This window comes from Ovis aries, chromosome 22, assembly GCF_016772045.2.
Source record: "Ovis aries strain OAR_USU_Benz2616 breed Rambouillet chromosome 22, ARS-UI_Ramb_v3.0, whole genome shotgun sequence".
NCBI lineage: Eukaryota > Metazoa > Chordata > Mammalia > Artiodactyla > Bovidae > Ovis > Ovis aries.
The window spans coordinates 4,598,639-4,613,486 of NC_056075.1; the positions used below are offsets into that span (position 1 = coordinate 4,598,639).

The 14,848-nt window shown below is 36.5% G+C and overlaps 1 protein-coding gene across 1 annotated transcript in view; it reads left to right on the forward strand.

Annotated features, from left to right (window-relative positions):
• PCDH15 (protocadherin related 15) overlaps positions 1-14,848 on the forward strand; it is a 1,094,267-nt gene that overhangs the window by 332,398 nt on the left and 747,021 nt on the right. Inside the window, exon 3 of the mRNA XM_060404607.1 lies at positions 10,101-10,166. Coding sequence (XP_060260590.1) covers positions 10,101-10,166 — 66 coding nt within the window. The remainder of the gene's footprint in view (positions 1-10,100; positions 10,167-14,848) is intronic.

Here is a 14,848-nt window from a genome sequence, read left to right on the forward strand (position 1 = left end):
AGTTTCCTGGGTCTTCATTGCCCTCAGCTCCACATGCCAAAGTGGCATATTTTCAGGTGACACATACTGCAATCTTCACATTTCTGCTGAGGTATTATCAACAGTCCTGTTTTTTAATAACTAATTTGTTGCTCATTCTTTCCCAATTATTTTTATATGAGAATGACATTTCAAATATTAAAAAGTAAAAGTATTAACTTATAGGAGGCTTTTTAAAAATTTCTGTTGCAAATTTGGCCAAAACTCTTCATTTATGCATTCAAGAAACAGTTGCTTAGAGTCCATTATGTGGCAAGAACTTTGCCCTGGGAATACTAACTCAGAAACAGAAACAAGATCTAGGTATTTCTGAGTCTTCTGTCAGTGAGGAGTCAGTAGATATTAGAAGGCAGAATTAACTGGGTATTAATTCAGATAATATTGATAAATTGATATTAGAAAGCAGAGTTAACTCAGTATATATCAGGGAACATGGGCATTAGAAATTATTTCTTTGAAAAGTAAAGCATTAAGTTAAGATCTAAAGAAAATATAAGTGAAGGATGGGTTAAGTGTGAAGATTTGAAATAAGAAATAATGTAATCTGGAAAGGTCTTGAGGTAGCTCAAGATAAACCATAGCATGATTAAAGAAAATAAAATTCTGTCTGGAATGTAGAGAGCATGCAAAAACATGGAAGTAGACGAGATTGGAGAGGAAGGAGAAGGCTGTATCATGCAGGATCTTTTAGGCCATATATTTTGGTTTTTAATATAAAATCATACCATACAGGGGATTGTAGGCCATGAAAATTTTGTTGTAACATAAAAGCAATGGCACATTATTAACAGGTAAGCACATTTTAATCTGTTAAAAGATCACTGTGGTTAAAGATAGAAAATTAAACAGTGAGCCAAGATTGCCTGTAGGGTGAACCTTAGGAAACCTATTACATTAGGTAGGAGACTGCAATAGCACATTGACATCAGAGATTGAAAAATTTAGGTGGATATGAGAAGTTTTCTGTAGGAATTAAATTCAAGATTTTTGACGGATTCAACACAGAAAGGCAAGGAAGATGGGCAGGCTCGAAGGTGAGCCCCTAGTTTCTGTGTTATGAAACTTGATGCAAAATTGTGCTATTCACTGGAATTATACATACTGGAAAAGGCCAGGTATGGTCCATTTGGAATGTTATATTTAGGGCACTTTTGAAATTGCAAGTACAGATATTGTCTGAGCAGTAGGACACAGACTCAGGAGAGAGATCTGGTCAGGAAATACAATATACTAGCCATTGGGCATATTGATGGCAACTGACATATTAATATATGACAATAGCCAATATATTTGAAATTATATTAAAAAGACATTGTTTCTCAGTTGCTACATTTTCAGATATTTCTCCCAATAAGTGGTGCTGGGAAAACTGGGCAGCTACCTGTAAAAGAAGGAATTTGGAAGACTACAAAACAGCATAAACAAAAATACGCATGTAAAAATTAAAGATTTTAAAATTTTAAAAAATAAAAAACTAAAAATTAAAAAAAAATAAAAATAAAAAATAAACTCAAAATGGATTAAGGACAAAATGTAAGCATGGACACTTTTGAATTCTTAGAGGAAAACATAGGAAAAACACTTTTTGATATAAATCACAACAAAGTGTTTTCTGACCTACCTCCTACAGCAATGAAAATAAAAATAAACAAGTGGGGACTAATACAACTTAAAAGTGTCTACAGAGAAAAGGAAACTGTAAACAAGATGAAAATACAAACCTCAGCTCAATATCAAAACTGTTCGGTTCAGTCGCTCAGTCATGTCCGAGTCTTTGAGAACCAGTGGGCTGCAGAATGCCAGGACTCCCTGTCCATCACCAATTCCCAGAGTTTACTCAAACTCGTGCCCATCGAGTCGGTGATGCCTTCCAACCATCTCATCCTCTGTCCTTCGCTTCTCTTCCCGCTTTCAATCTTTCCCAGCATCAGGGTCTTTTTCAATGAGTTAGTTCTTTGTATTCGGTGGCCAAAGTACTGGAGTTTCACCTTCAGTGTCAGTCCTTCCAATGAATATTCAGGACTGGTCTCCTTTAGGATGGACTGGTTGGATCTCCTTGCAGTCCAAGAGACTCTCAAGAGTCTTCTCCAACACCACAGTTCAAAGCATCAGTTCTTTGGTGATCAGTTTTCTTTATAGTCCAACTCTCACATCCATACATGACTACTGTAAAAAACATAGCCTTGATTAGACAGACTTTTGTTGGCAAAGTAATTTATCTGTTTTTTAATATATTGTCAAGGTTGGTCATAAGTTTCCTTCCAAGGAACAAGTGTCTTTTAATTTCATGGCTGCAGTTACTATCCGCAGTGATTTTGGAGCCAAAAAAATAAAGTCTGCCACTGTTTCCACTGTTTCCCCATCTGCTTGCCATGAAGTGATGGGACTGGATGCCATGATCTTAGTTTTCTGAATGTTGAGCTTTAAGCCAACATTTTCACTCTCCTCTTTCACTTTCATCAAGAGGCTCTTTAGTTCTTCTTCTCTTTCTGCAGTAAAGGTGGTGTCATCTGCATTTATGATGTTGTTGATATTTCTTCTGGCAAGCATGATTCCAGCTTGGGCTTCATCCAGTCCAGCATTTCTCACGATGTACTCTGCATATAATTTTAAAAAGCAGTGACAATATGCTGTCTTGACATACTTCTTTCCTGATTTGGAAACAGTCTGCTATTCCATGTCCTGTTCTAACTGTTGTTTCTTTAGGTGTAAACAGATTTTTCAGGCGACAGGTCAGGTGGTCTGGTATTCCCATTTTTTAAAGAATTTTCCACAGTTTATTGTGATCCACACAGTCGAAGTATTTGGCATAGTCAATACAGCAGAAGTAGATGTTTTTCTCGAATTTTTGCTTTTTGCCAACAGATATTGGCAATTTGATCTCTGGTTCCTCTGCCTTTTCTAAATACAGTTTGGACATCTGGAAGTTCATGGTTCACATACTGTTGAAGCCTGGCTTGGAGAATTTTGAGCATTACTATGCCAGCTTATGAGATGAGTGCAACTGTGTGGTAGTTTGAGTATTCGTTGGCATTTCCTATTTTGGGGACTGGAATGAAAACTGACCTTTTTTCTGTCCTGTGGCCACTGCTGAGTTTTCCAAATTTGCTGGCATATTGAGTGCAGCACTTTCACAGCATCATCTTTTAGGATTTAAAATAACTCAACTGGAATTCCATCACCTGCACTAGCTTTGTTCATAGAGATGTTTTCTAAGGCCCACTTGACTTCACATTCCAAGATGTCTGGCTCTAGGTGAGGGATCACACCATCATGGTTATCTGGGTCATGAAGATATTTTTGTATAATTCTTCTGTGCATTCTTGCCACCTCTTCTTAATATCTTCTGCTTCTGTTAGGTCCATACCATTTCTGTCCTTTATTGAGCCCATCTTTGCATGAAATATTCCCTTGGTATCGTTAACTTTCTTGAAGAAATCTCATCTTTCCCATTCTATTGTTTTTCTCTATTTGTTTGTATTGATCACTGAGAAAGGCTTTCTTATCTCTTCTTGCTATTTTTTGGAACTCTGGATTCAAATGGGTATATCTTTTCATTTCTAATTTGCCTTTCACTTCTCTTCTTTTCTTAGCCATTTTTAAGGCCTCCTCAGACAACCATTTTGCCTTTTTGCATTTCTTTTTCTTGGGGATAGTCTTGATCCTTGCCTCCTGTACAGTGTCACGGACCTCTGTCCATAGTTGTTCAGGCACTCTGTCTATCAGATCTAATCCCTTGAATTTATTTGTCATGGGGGCTCAGATGGTAAAACACCTGCAATGAGAGAGACCCAGGTTCCATCCCCAGGTCGGGAAGATCCCCTGGACAAGGTAATGGCAACCCACTCCAGTGCTCTTGTCTGGAAAATTGCATGGCTGGAGGAGCCTGGTAGACTATAGTCTATGGGGTCACAAAGAGTCAGACACGACTGAGAGACTTTATTTTCACTTCACTTTTCCACTGTAAGGGATTTGATTTAGGTCATATGTGAATTTTCTAGTGGTTTTCCTACTTTCTTCAATTTAAATCTGAATTTGTCAATAGGAGTTCATGATCTGAGCCACAGTCAGCTCCTAATCTTTGTTTTGCTGAGTGTATAGAGCCTCTCCATCTTCAGCTGCAAAGAATATAATCAGTCTGATATTGGTATTGACCATCTGGTGATGTCCATGTGTAGAGTCTTCTCTTGTTGTTGGAAGAGATAGTTTGCTATGATCAGTGCATTCTCTTGGCAAAACTCTGTTAGCCTTTGCCTTGCTTCGCTTTGTACTCCAAGGCCAAATTTGCCTGTTACTCCAGGTATCTCTTGACTTCCTACTTTTGCATTCCAGTCCCATATAATGAAAAAATGCTCAACATCACTAACTATTAGAGAAATACAAATCAAAATAAATGAGGTATCGTTTCACACTGGCCAGAGTATCCATCATCAAAAAAACAATAAATACTGGAGATTGCATGGAGAAATGGGAATCCTCTTCCACTGTTTATGGGAAAATAAATTGATACAGCCACTAGGGAAAACAGTATAGAGTTTTCTTAAAAAAAATAGAACTACAATCGACTCATCCATTCCACTATTGGGTATATATATACCCTAAGGAAACCATAACTCAAAAAGACACATGTACCCCAATGTTCATTGCAACCCTATTACAATAGGCAGGATATGTAAACAACCTAAATATACTTCAAAGGAGAAGAGAGATGATGTGGCACATGTATGCAATGGAGTATTACACAGCCAGTAAAAGGAACGAAACTGGATCATCTGTAGAGACGTGGGTGGACCTAGACACTGCCATTCAGAGTGAAGTGAGTCAGAAAGAGAAAAACATTGTATATTAACACATATATGCGGAATCTAAAAATGAGGTACTGAGGAGCCTATTTGCAGGGCAGGAATCAGAAGCATGAACATAGAGAATGGTCATGTGGATGCAGTGGGGGAAAGGAAGGGTGGGATGAATTAGAGATTAGGATTGATATATGGTCACCACTATGTGTAAAATAGACAGATAGTGGGAAACTTCCGTACAACACAGAACTCAGCTCAGGGCTCTGTGATGACCTGGATGGGTGGGATCAGGGTGAGGAAGGGAGGTCCAAGATGGAGGGGATATATGTATAAATATAGCTGATTCCCTTTGTTGTACAGTAGAATCTAATACAACATTGTAAAGCAATTATACTGCAATTTTTTGAAAGGCATTGTTTGACCTTAAATAGACGTTTTGAGAATAGGCTAAAATGGAAATAGGGTATTCCTGGCTAGTCACACTTTCTAATAATAAATGAATTTCTTTGGACAATTCTGGATATTCTCTTTGCAGAGTAACATGCTCTTAAGCTTCTGGATGCAGTAAGAATAGCATATCACAGGTTTGCCACCTTTGAAACCAGTCATTACATATCTGCTAATAGTTTTTAAGTCTGAAATCCTACCTGTTGCATAAAATTATTTAAAAACATACAGAAAAAATATGGCTTATTTTTAGCTTGATGACAAATTTGCAGACATAAACCACACTGGGCATTCAGGTATTTGTATTCATATCCTGCATTTTACAACAAATTGGGTATGGGAATCAGGTAGGGGCCCAAGAGGTTAGAAATTTGAGGCACGAAAAACAATGAATTTGTGATTTAACCTGGACAGTCAAGGGTGAAATTAAATAGATTACAGAAGTGCATTTCCAAGGTATAGTCATCATCAGCTAACCTGTCTTTCCTGTGGCAGACAGATTATCCACAGACCGTAGAGAACAGGATCACCTAGCCCCCAAATTGCTTTCTAGTTTTCACTTTGATCTCCATGTGGATATTTGCATACCTAATACATCCTGGCTGTTTCATCCAAATTTACTTTTTTTCTGTATATACTTACAATTAAAAATATTTTGTGCATTTTAAAACTAACTATAATTTCATGAGCACATCATTTCAAAGCAATGCTATTGTGAATAATGTTATTAATAAATTATTTTTATGTATCTGACTAACCTCTTTACATTAGGGTTGTGGGTCTAAATTTTTTAAGCACTTTTGTTTTGATTCAGAATAAATATAATTTATTTATTTGGGCATGAAAATATCTTATTGTGGGGTTTTGGAACTTGCTAAAACAATAAAGCTGAGTGAAAGTCATCCTTTAAAGAGGTCTGGCTGGGAGGAATTGTACCCACACCTTTACTCCTGGGCTGTTTCTGTTGCTAAGGACATAATGAGAACAGAGACTTCTGAGTGCACTCCTGAAGAGATGGTCAATGAGAGATTGCAGCTGGGCTGACTGTACTTCAGAAAAATTCAACAAACATTCTTTCAGGATCCACTCTGGTTGAATTTTGAGGTTACTAAGATAAATATGACACAGCCTTCATCTGAAGGAGCTCTCATTAGAAAAAAAATCATTAATATATGTTTTGGAGCAATTTTTCCAATGGACTACAGTGTATATTGGTAGCTCAGCTAGCAAAGAATCTACCTGCAATGCAGGAGACCCCAGTTCGATTCCTCAGTTGGGAGGATCCCCTGGAGAAGGGATAGGCTACTCACTCCAGTATTCTTGAGCATCCCTGGTGGCTCAAACAGTAAAGAATCTGCCTGCAATGTGGGAGACCTGGATTTTACCCCTGGGTTGGGAAGATCCCTTGGAGGAGGGTATGGGAGCCCATTCCAGTATTCTTGCCTGGAGAATCCCCATGGACAGAGGAGCCTAGTGGGCTATAGTCCATGGGGTCATGAAGAGTTGAACACAACTGAGTAACTAAGCACAGCACAGTGTATACTGGGGGCTTCCCAGGTAGCATTAGTGGAAAAGAACCCACCTGCTAATGGGAGAGATGTAAGATATGTGGGTTCAATCCCTGGGTTGGGAAGATCACCTGGAGGAGGGCATGACGACCTACTCCAGTATTCTTACCTCGAGAATCCCACGGACAGAGAAGCTTGGAGGCTACAGTCCATGGGTTCACAAAGAGTCGCACACCACTTGGCATGACTTGGCATCCTTACACATTGTATATTGAAGGAATGCGGAGAATAGGCATTTAGTCTAGACTAACAAGGAAGATTTTCTAGAAGAGGTGATGCCTTGCCAGGTTCTTGGAAGAGAAATAAAATTTAACCAGGGGAAGAAGAGGAGGAAGGGAATTTCAGCAGATGTCACAGCAAACATAAATTTGGCTTGCTATGGCTACCAAATGAACCAAGAAGAGGGAAAAGGGTAAGGGAGGTAGGTAGAGCTGGAATATGGAGAATCATACTTGACTTAGTTGAGCAGAAAAAGTCTATTCATAAATATAATAGTAACCAAATGATGAGCAGTTGTTGTATATGTATACTCAAGTTTCTCCATCATTCATTTCCCTTTATCCTGCCTACCGATAAAGTTATTGATTAAATATCTATTCCCCTACTAATACTTATGTGAAAATTCACCACACTTTTTCTCTACTTTGCAGCTGTGAGGATTTTAACTGAGGCAGTAACCCTATATATAAATATTATATGTACATTTAGATTGTTGTTTAGTTGCTAAGTCATATCCAACTCTTTTGTGACATTGGGCTCACCATGCTCCTCCATCCATAGGTTTCTCCAGGCAAGAATACTGGAGTGGGTTGCCATTTTCTTCTTCATGGGTCTTCCTGCCCCAAGGATTGAACCTGTGTCTCCTACATTGGCAGGCAGATTCTTTACCACTGATCTACCATTTGGTGTTTGCGTATGTGTGTGTGTATGTAAGGGAGGGAGGAAGGGAGAGGAAGAAAGAGAGAGGGAAAAAAAGAGAGTGGGAAGAAATAAAAGAGTATTGAAAACTAGCTACTCTTTGAAATACAAATGGAAGGCATGCTTCATAATCCAACAATTGCTTCTTGTAAGAACTGGTCATGTTTCATTTATTATTTCCACAAATTGCCTCTGCCTTCTTGTGTATCCTGTTTCTACTCACAGCAGGCAATGTCTCTATTTTAATCATTTGTGTCGTTGATGCTCATATTAAACAACTGACTCACGTAGACCACATTGTGTCTTACTTTTGTGGTTGCTTATGAGTCTTTCCTTTATCTGACCACTTATCTCCCCAACCTGAGATCTGTGAAGAAAGGAGTTGTTGATTTTTAATCCCTATCTTTAGCACATAGTAAGCTATCTACCAATTTGACTGAATAATATTTGTATGCACAGATGAATAAAAAGCTAGATGAACAGATATGAGAACTCAGGAAGAAAATTTAAATTTTCACTGAGGTATAAGAAAGTTTTGGTGGAATAGGTGAAATCTAACTTTATCAAGAATAACAGACCTGCCAGGCAGTAGAGGCAGAAATGACTTTAGGTAACAAAGCTGCCTTAATAATACAAGATGTAATCCAGCAAGAGTAAGGTCTCTAAGGTGACTAAAGGGCATAGTGCTTAATAAGTAAACAATGTTGAGACTGTGACACCCTCTGAATGATATCCTAAAACATTTTTCTTCACTCCAAAAGAAACATAAGTGTTTTTGTACAGAGAAGTGCCATTAATTTCCCTTTGATTGGGGTGCACAAAAATTACTCTCATGAAATGAATAATGAATGCAGGATGAGAACAGCTTCCAGATTAATGAGGAAACCACTGCAAGAGTAGAAGCTGCAAATAGTGAGGAGTTGTGCTATGTCAGGGGTATGGGAAGGAAAGGATGGAGTGTAATGAGAGATTTTAGACCTAAAACTGCTGTGACCTGAAACTCTTGAATATTGATAAGGACAAAGAGAGAAAAACTGGAGATTTCAGATATTTTAAGCTTTACATGACAGAACACACATCTTACAATATACAACAGTGCTTGCCAAAGCCCTTATTATTCATGCCCATGTACATAATGGCAGAATTTGAATAGATAAATAGCAAGCCTTGAAATCATCTTTCAAATAGCACACCTACTTGGATGGCTTAAGCCAATGTATGTTTCAGCCACAGGAACATGCCATGTACATTTAACTGCATGACACAACCCTATCAGGCTGGCCAAGTATCTCCTGAGAGAGCACTTTATGTCTCAGAAGTATACTTTTGACATCTCGCAGGCAAAGCCTTCACATTTTAATTATCGTGGATATTATAGTTCATAATACTATTTATATGTTCATTATCCACACATTAGCAGTTCTTGAGATTAAAAAATTAATCACTACTGATTGACAGGCAGTATTCTTAAGGTTCATTCAACACAGCGATATTAGACAATTGATAGGTAATTTTATTTACCTTTTCATAGGACACATAGGTGTATTGTATGGTATATTCAAATTGATGTGTAATTTTTAAGGTGTGAGTGACATACATTATAAAGTTAACTTGTTCATATACTGTATTTGAATTATAAAAATAAGGATTTTACATATTTCATTTCCAGAAATCATTAGGTGTGATATATGTGTTATTGTACAATGCTATTTATATCTTCCAATCCTCACTAAATATACACATATATTCTTTCTTCCTTTCTTTCTTTTATTTTTCTGATCTGCTTCCATTGATGACTCTATTCCTTTGTCTCCAGACTGGCAATATGAGGGTAAGATGACAAAAATAAAATCTCAAAACCCACAAACATTGCTTGTCTGTCTCTGTTTCATTCTCTTTAGAATATTTTTGAAATTCTACTTGCTCTTTTTAATTAGACCCTTTATCACAATTAAAGTCCAATTATGTTTGTTTCTGTTGTGAAGCGTTAATTACAACTTATCCTTGTTAATCATCCCTTTATGTTATTTCTTTGGGTTAAATTACCATCACATTATCTCTGTCCTGAAGGACTTCTACTCTCCAGTGGTCTTTGCTTGTGTTTTCTCAGTATGATTTGAACCATTTCATGGTGTATAAAGTGTCTTTGTTGCAATGTGGTAAGGAATCTGTGTGAACACTTTTTTAAAAAATAAAAAATGGTTAAATGATGCATATTAATTTGATTATAGGATATTTCTTTTTAAATGTTAATACATAGTGTGAATTTAATCTCAGGGTGAATGTCCCTGCAATAGCTACTTCTAAATTTGTCTTGTTTTCTCTTTAGATTGCAAACTAGCTAGGGGAGGACCACCAGCCACCATAGTCGCCATTGATGAAGAGAGTAGAAATGGTGAGTGAGATTTCTCTTTTAAAAGTGACCTAAGCTAACAGGGATTTTTCATTTCAAACCTAGTTTTGATATATGTGGAAGTACTAAATGAAAGCCTCAAAGCAAATTCAGTAACAGTTCTCTTTTAATTTCTTCGCTGTATGACTTTAATGTATACCATTCCCTGGAAATACTTGGATTATATTACGAGAGACTCAGTGAATAGAAATGTTTATTTTTTTGCTAGTTTTTTAAAATATAAATTTATTTATTTTAATTGGAGGTTAATTACTTTATAATATTGTATTGGTTTTGCCATACATCAACATGAAATGTTTAGTTTTGATTGCAGAGAAGTCACTTGATTCAGGATCAGTCCAAGAATACATCTAGATACTGGATACAGCTTTTCTTTGTCAATAGGTAGATTCAACTATTAGATATACTGTTACCTAGTGTATTCCTCCAAAAGAAGTGAACCACAGGGTAAACTCTGCACTGCTAATTTCAATATGCTACAATCTTGTTAGGATTAAGATCCATAGTCTATCATTAGGCATGGTGATTTAAGAAGTTACTGGGAAAACTGAAAAAGTTCTTGATGACAGAGAACCCCCCAACAAAAGGTGTAGAACAGAGGAGAAAGTCTGACTTTTCACTTAGTCTGTCTGCCATGCTGCTGCTAAGTCACTTCAGTTGTGTCCGACTCTTGGCTACCCCATGGACTGCAGCCTACAAGGCTCCTCCATCCATGGGATTTTCCAGGCAAGAGTACTGGAGTGGGGTGCCATTGCCTTCTCTGCTGTCTGCCATAAGTAACATCTAATTCTTAATTTATATTAAGCCCTTCAGCAATATAATTTTCTTTATCAAAACAAAAAATTAGCACTTTTGTTCCCCAACACTCTCTTAGTCTCTCTAAACTTTATGAATATTTAAAGATGCTACCCCTCTATTGGAGAAGGAAACGGCAACCCACTCCAGTACTCTTGCCTAGAAAATCCCATGGACGGAGGAGCTTGGTGCAGGCTACTGTCCATGGGGTCGCGAAGAGTCAGGCACGACTGAGCAACTTCACTTCACTTCACCTCACTCCTCTATTAAGTAAAAGTAAAATGGTAATCTTTTGAGTCTTGGTTTCTATTGCAAGCTCTTCTAAATATGAGAATGTTCTGTAGCTCATTTTGCTATTGATTCTGCAACAGATCTTCCACTGGGTTTAATTTGTACTCTTATTTTATCAGATTGATGTCTTTTAAAAAAACAATGCCAAGTGGCTTACTAGAAAATGACTTTTTACTGCAATTCAACCTATATGTATCTTGAAAATTTCTATAATATGCAAAATACCTGTATTGGTATATTTAATCATAGATTTATTATTCTGTATTAGAAATATTTTTCTTTCTTAGAAGAATCTGTATAAACTTTTTAAATTCTTAAACATCTTTCACACCCTTTGCAATCAGCCAAAAAATGTCCACAATACTCCTGGCCTCTGTTTAAACAAATTTAAGTGTTTATTCTAAATTTTAGAAATGCTTTTAAAATTACACAGGTTTGATAGTTTATTTTTTTTTAATTCAATACTTATTGACCTTGAAAACATGTGAAGTTAATGTATTACTAAGATACATTTAAATAAATTAGGAATAAGTTCTATATGTGTCCTCAGAAAAGAAAATGCATATATATATATATTATTACTATACCAGAAAATGTACATTTCACATGTAGAATTATGGTTTATCCTTAACTGTTTTTCTGTGAACAAATCTGCTTTCTAAATGTACTATACTAAGAAAAAAAAGTTTGCTTTTTAAACAGAGACAAAAAATTAACATGATAGAAAACTAATCTATATATTCTCATTGTCACCAGTTCCCTTAAACATATAAGCTGAGCTGAACCAAAGCATTAATTTTACTAAATGGCTGTTTCAACATAATGCTACACAGAGCTCATTTTGCCAACTAGATAATTATAGCCACGGTAATAGTTTACTTCTCCTTGTTCTGATGAGATGCCACTCTTTGAAGGAGCTTAGAAACTCTACAAAGATGTTGTCATAGCAGTGCTGCATGGTGGCATGTGGTGAGAGTTCAATATTTATATTTTGGAAGAATGTGACATGATGTAGTGGAGTAATGTTTTGCTCTTTAATTGGCATATTTTGTAGAACCTGCCAACTACTCAGAGTGCTGCCAAAGTTTTTTGAGTGTCATCACAAGGAGTATAAGTACCAATCTAGAGATTAAATGTTTTACATTTTTCTTTCACATTAAATTTCTAAAAATATGGTAATCAAATGAAACTCTGCCAGATATTATAATGTAATGTGTAATCATACTTGCTTTAAAGTCTAAAGGAAACAATGCATTAAAGTGTTTTTATATTTTTTCTTTAGACAATTCTGAGAAATTTCCCAAAAGGACAGTTAATTCTAGTCCTGCTTTTAAACCCTTAGTTTTTTCTTTTTTTCCTGAAACATTTTAATTGGCAGTAACAAAACATGCAGGTATCCTATTTTGCTAGTGTAATAAGCACCTATTTTTAAAGGTTCTGGGCCTTTTAAAAATAATGCATAGCAAATCCTTTATTAAGCCAAACTAGTAAGTGCGTGTGTCAATTTGTTTTGTTTTTGGCTTACTTTATTGATGTCTACAATCTCCATTGTTAAATACATCCTTGAGTATAGCTTTAAAGCAACTCAGGCCTTTAAAATTATATACTTAATTTTCTTATATAAGTCACTGCTGCTGCTGCTAAGTCGCTTCAGTCATCTCCAACTTTGTGCGACCCTATAGACGGCAGCCGACCAGGCTCCCCCATCCCTGGGATTCTCCAGGCAAGAGCACTGGGATGGGTTGCTATTTCCTTCTCCAATGCATGAAAGTGAAAAGTGAAAGTGAAGTCGCTCAGTCCTGTCCGACTCTATGGACTGCAGCCTACCAGTCTCCTCTATCCATGGGATTTTCCAGGCAAGAGTACTGGAGTGGGTTGCCATTGCCTTCTCTGATAGAAGTCACTAAGATGCATTTAAAGACTATCCATTATTTGTTACATACATCTGCATATTTCAAAATTTTTATTTTCTGTGGAATGGAAATATTTCTTCTTTTATGAATAGGTATGCAAAATTTGTTTACATGTGTATATGTTTGAAATAGTTAAAATTTTAATAGATACCGATTCATAAACCTCTTTTTCACTCTGGAACCTGTTAGATTATTCCCTTCCTTGGTCCTTGTCCTCAGCTGTATATTGATAACAGATTCATTATATCACCCTCAATCTGAAAAGTTTATTTTCATCACAGCTACCAGAAAATCAAGCTTATATGATAAGGACCCAAAGTCAGTGCATTAAGAAAATCACATTGGCCCATGATCACCCCCAGAAACCTCTAGAACTAGTATATAGGATATATTTAGGAGTAATTGCATTTAGAAAGGAGAATGTATAGTGAGAAACAGAATATATTATTTGAAAATATCTAAAAAATCTTTTTCCAGAAAAGCTTATATATACAGAAAAACCTGCACATGGACATGTACAGACGTTTAATTCATAATTGCCCAAACTTAGAAGCAAGCATGATGTCCTAGCAAGTAAACTATGGTGCATCCAGACAAATTCAGACTAAAACGAAATGAGCTATCAAGCCATGAAAAGACATGGAAGAGTATTAACTGCATATTACTAACTGAAAGAAGCCAATCCAACAACAGCAACAAAAAAAAGCAGAGGTTGTATGATCTCAACTATGGCATTTTGGAAAAGGTAAAAAAAAAAAAAAAAGAGGAAAATAAAAAAGATTAGTACTTTCTAAGAGTAAGTAGGAGAAAGACAGGCAGAGCAAAGAGGAATTTTAAGGCAGTGAAAACACTGCATTATATTTTAATGGTGGATATATGTCTATATATTTTTTCAAACCAATAGAACACACAACATTAAAAGGAAATCAAAGGTAAACTGTGGACTTTGGGTGATTATGATGTGCTAATATATGTTCATCCTTGGTTAAAAAAAAAATTGTACTATTCTAGTGAGTGATGTTGATAAAGCAGAATGCTACACATGTGCAGGGTAAAGGGTATATGGAAAAACACTCCCTCCCTGTACTTTCCATTGTGAACTTAAAACACTGCTCTAAAAAAGAAACTGTTAAAAGATATTTATAGAAATACATTCTTAGGTTCACTGGACTTTGAGTTGCCTAATAGCATTGAGTCCTTACTGGAAGGAGAAAGGCCAGGAACAGTTACACTAGAACAATTTAAACTTGCCTCTGGGTGCCAGCTGAGTCAGAGTCTTAGCTGCTTTACAACAACGATGGAATGACATTCAAACAGACTTTGGAACAAATGGCTCAGGCTAACACTCAGAAACTGGATAAATATGCATAAGCAGTGCTGAGTCAAGGGGATAAGAAAACGATTTGAAGCCATGGTTTGAATATAACACTATGACTGTACAAAAGTAGACAGGTTCAGAAGCAAAAAAATGCCACTAGGTAAGTGAGAGATTTAGGAGGCAAATCCATAAGTGTCCTTTGTGGATTTGCAGTTAAGATATTGTGGACTCACAGCTAATTTGGGAAATGAAAGATAATGGAGTGTCTTCACATTACGAAAGGAGCCATCAACAGAGGATGCCACAGCTGGTTTAATGAGAGTGTTTCCTGGTCTTTGTCAGGGTAC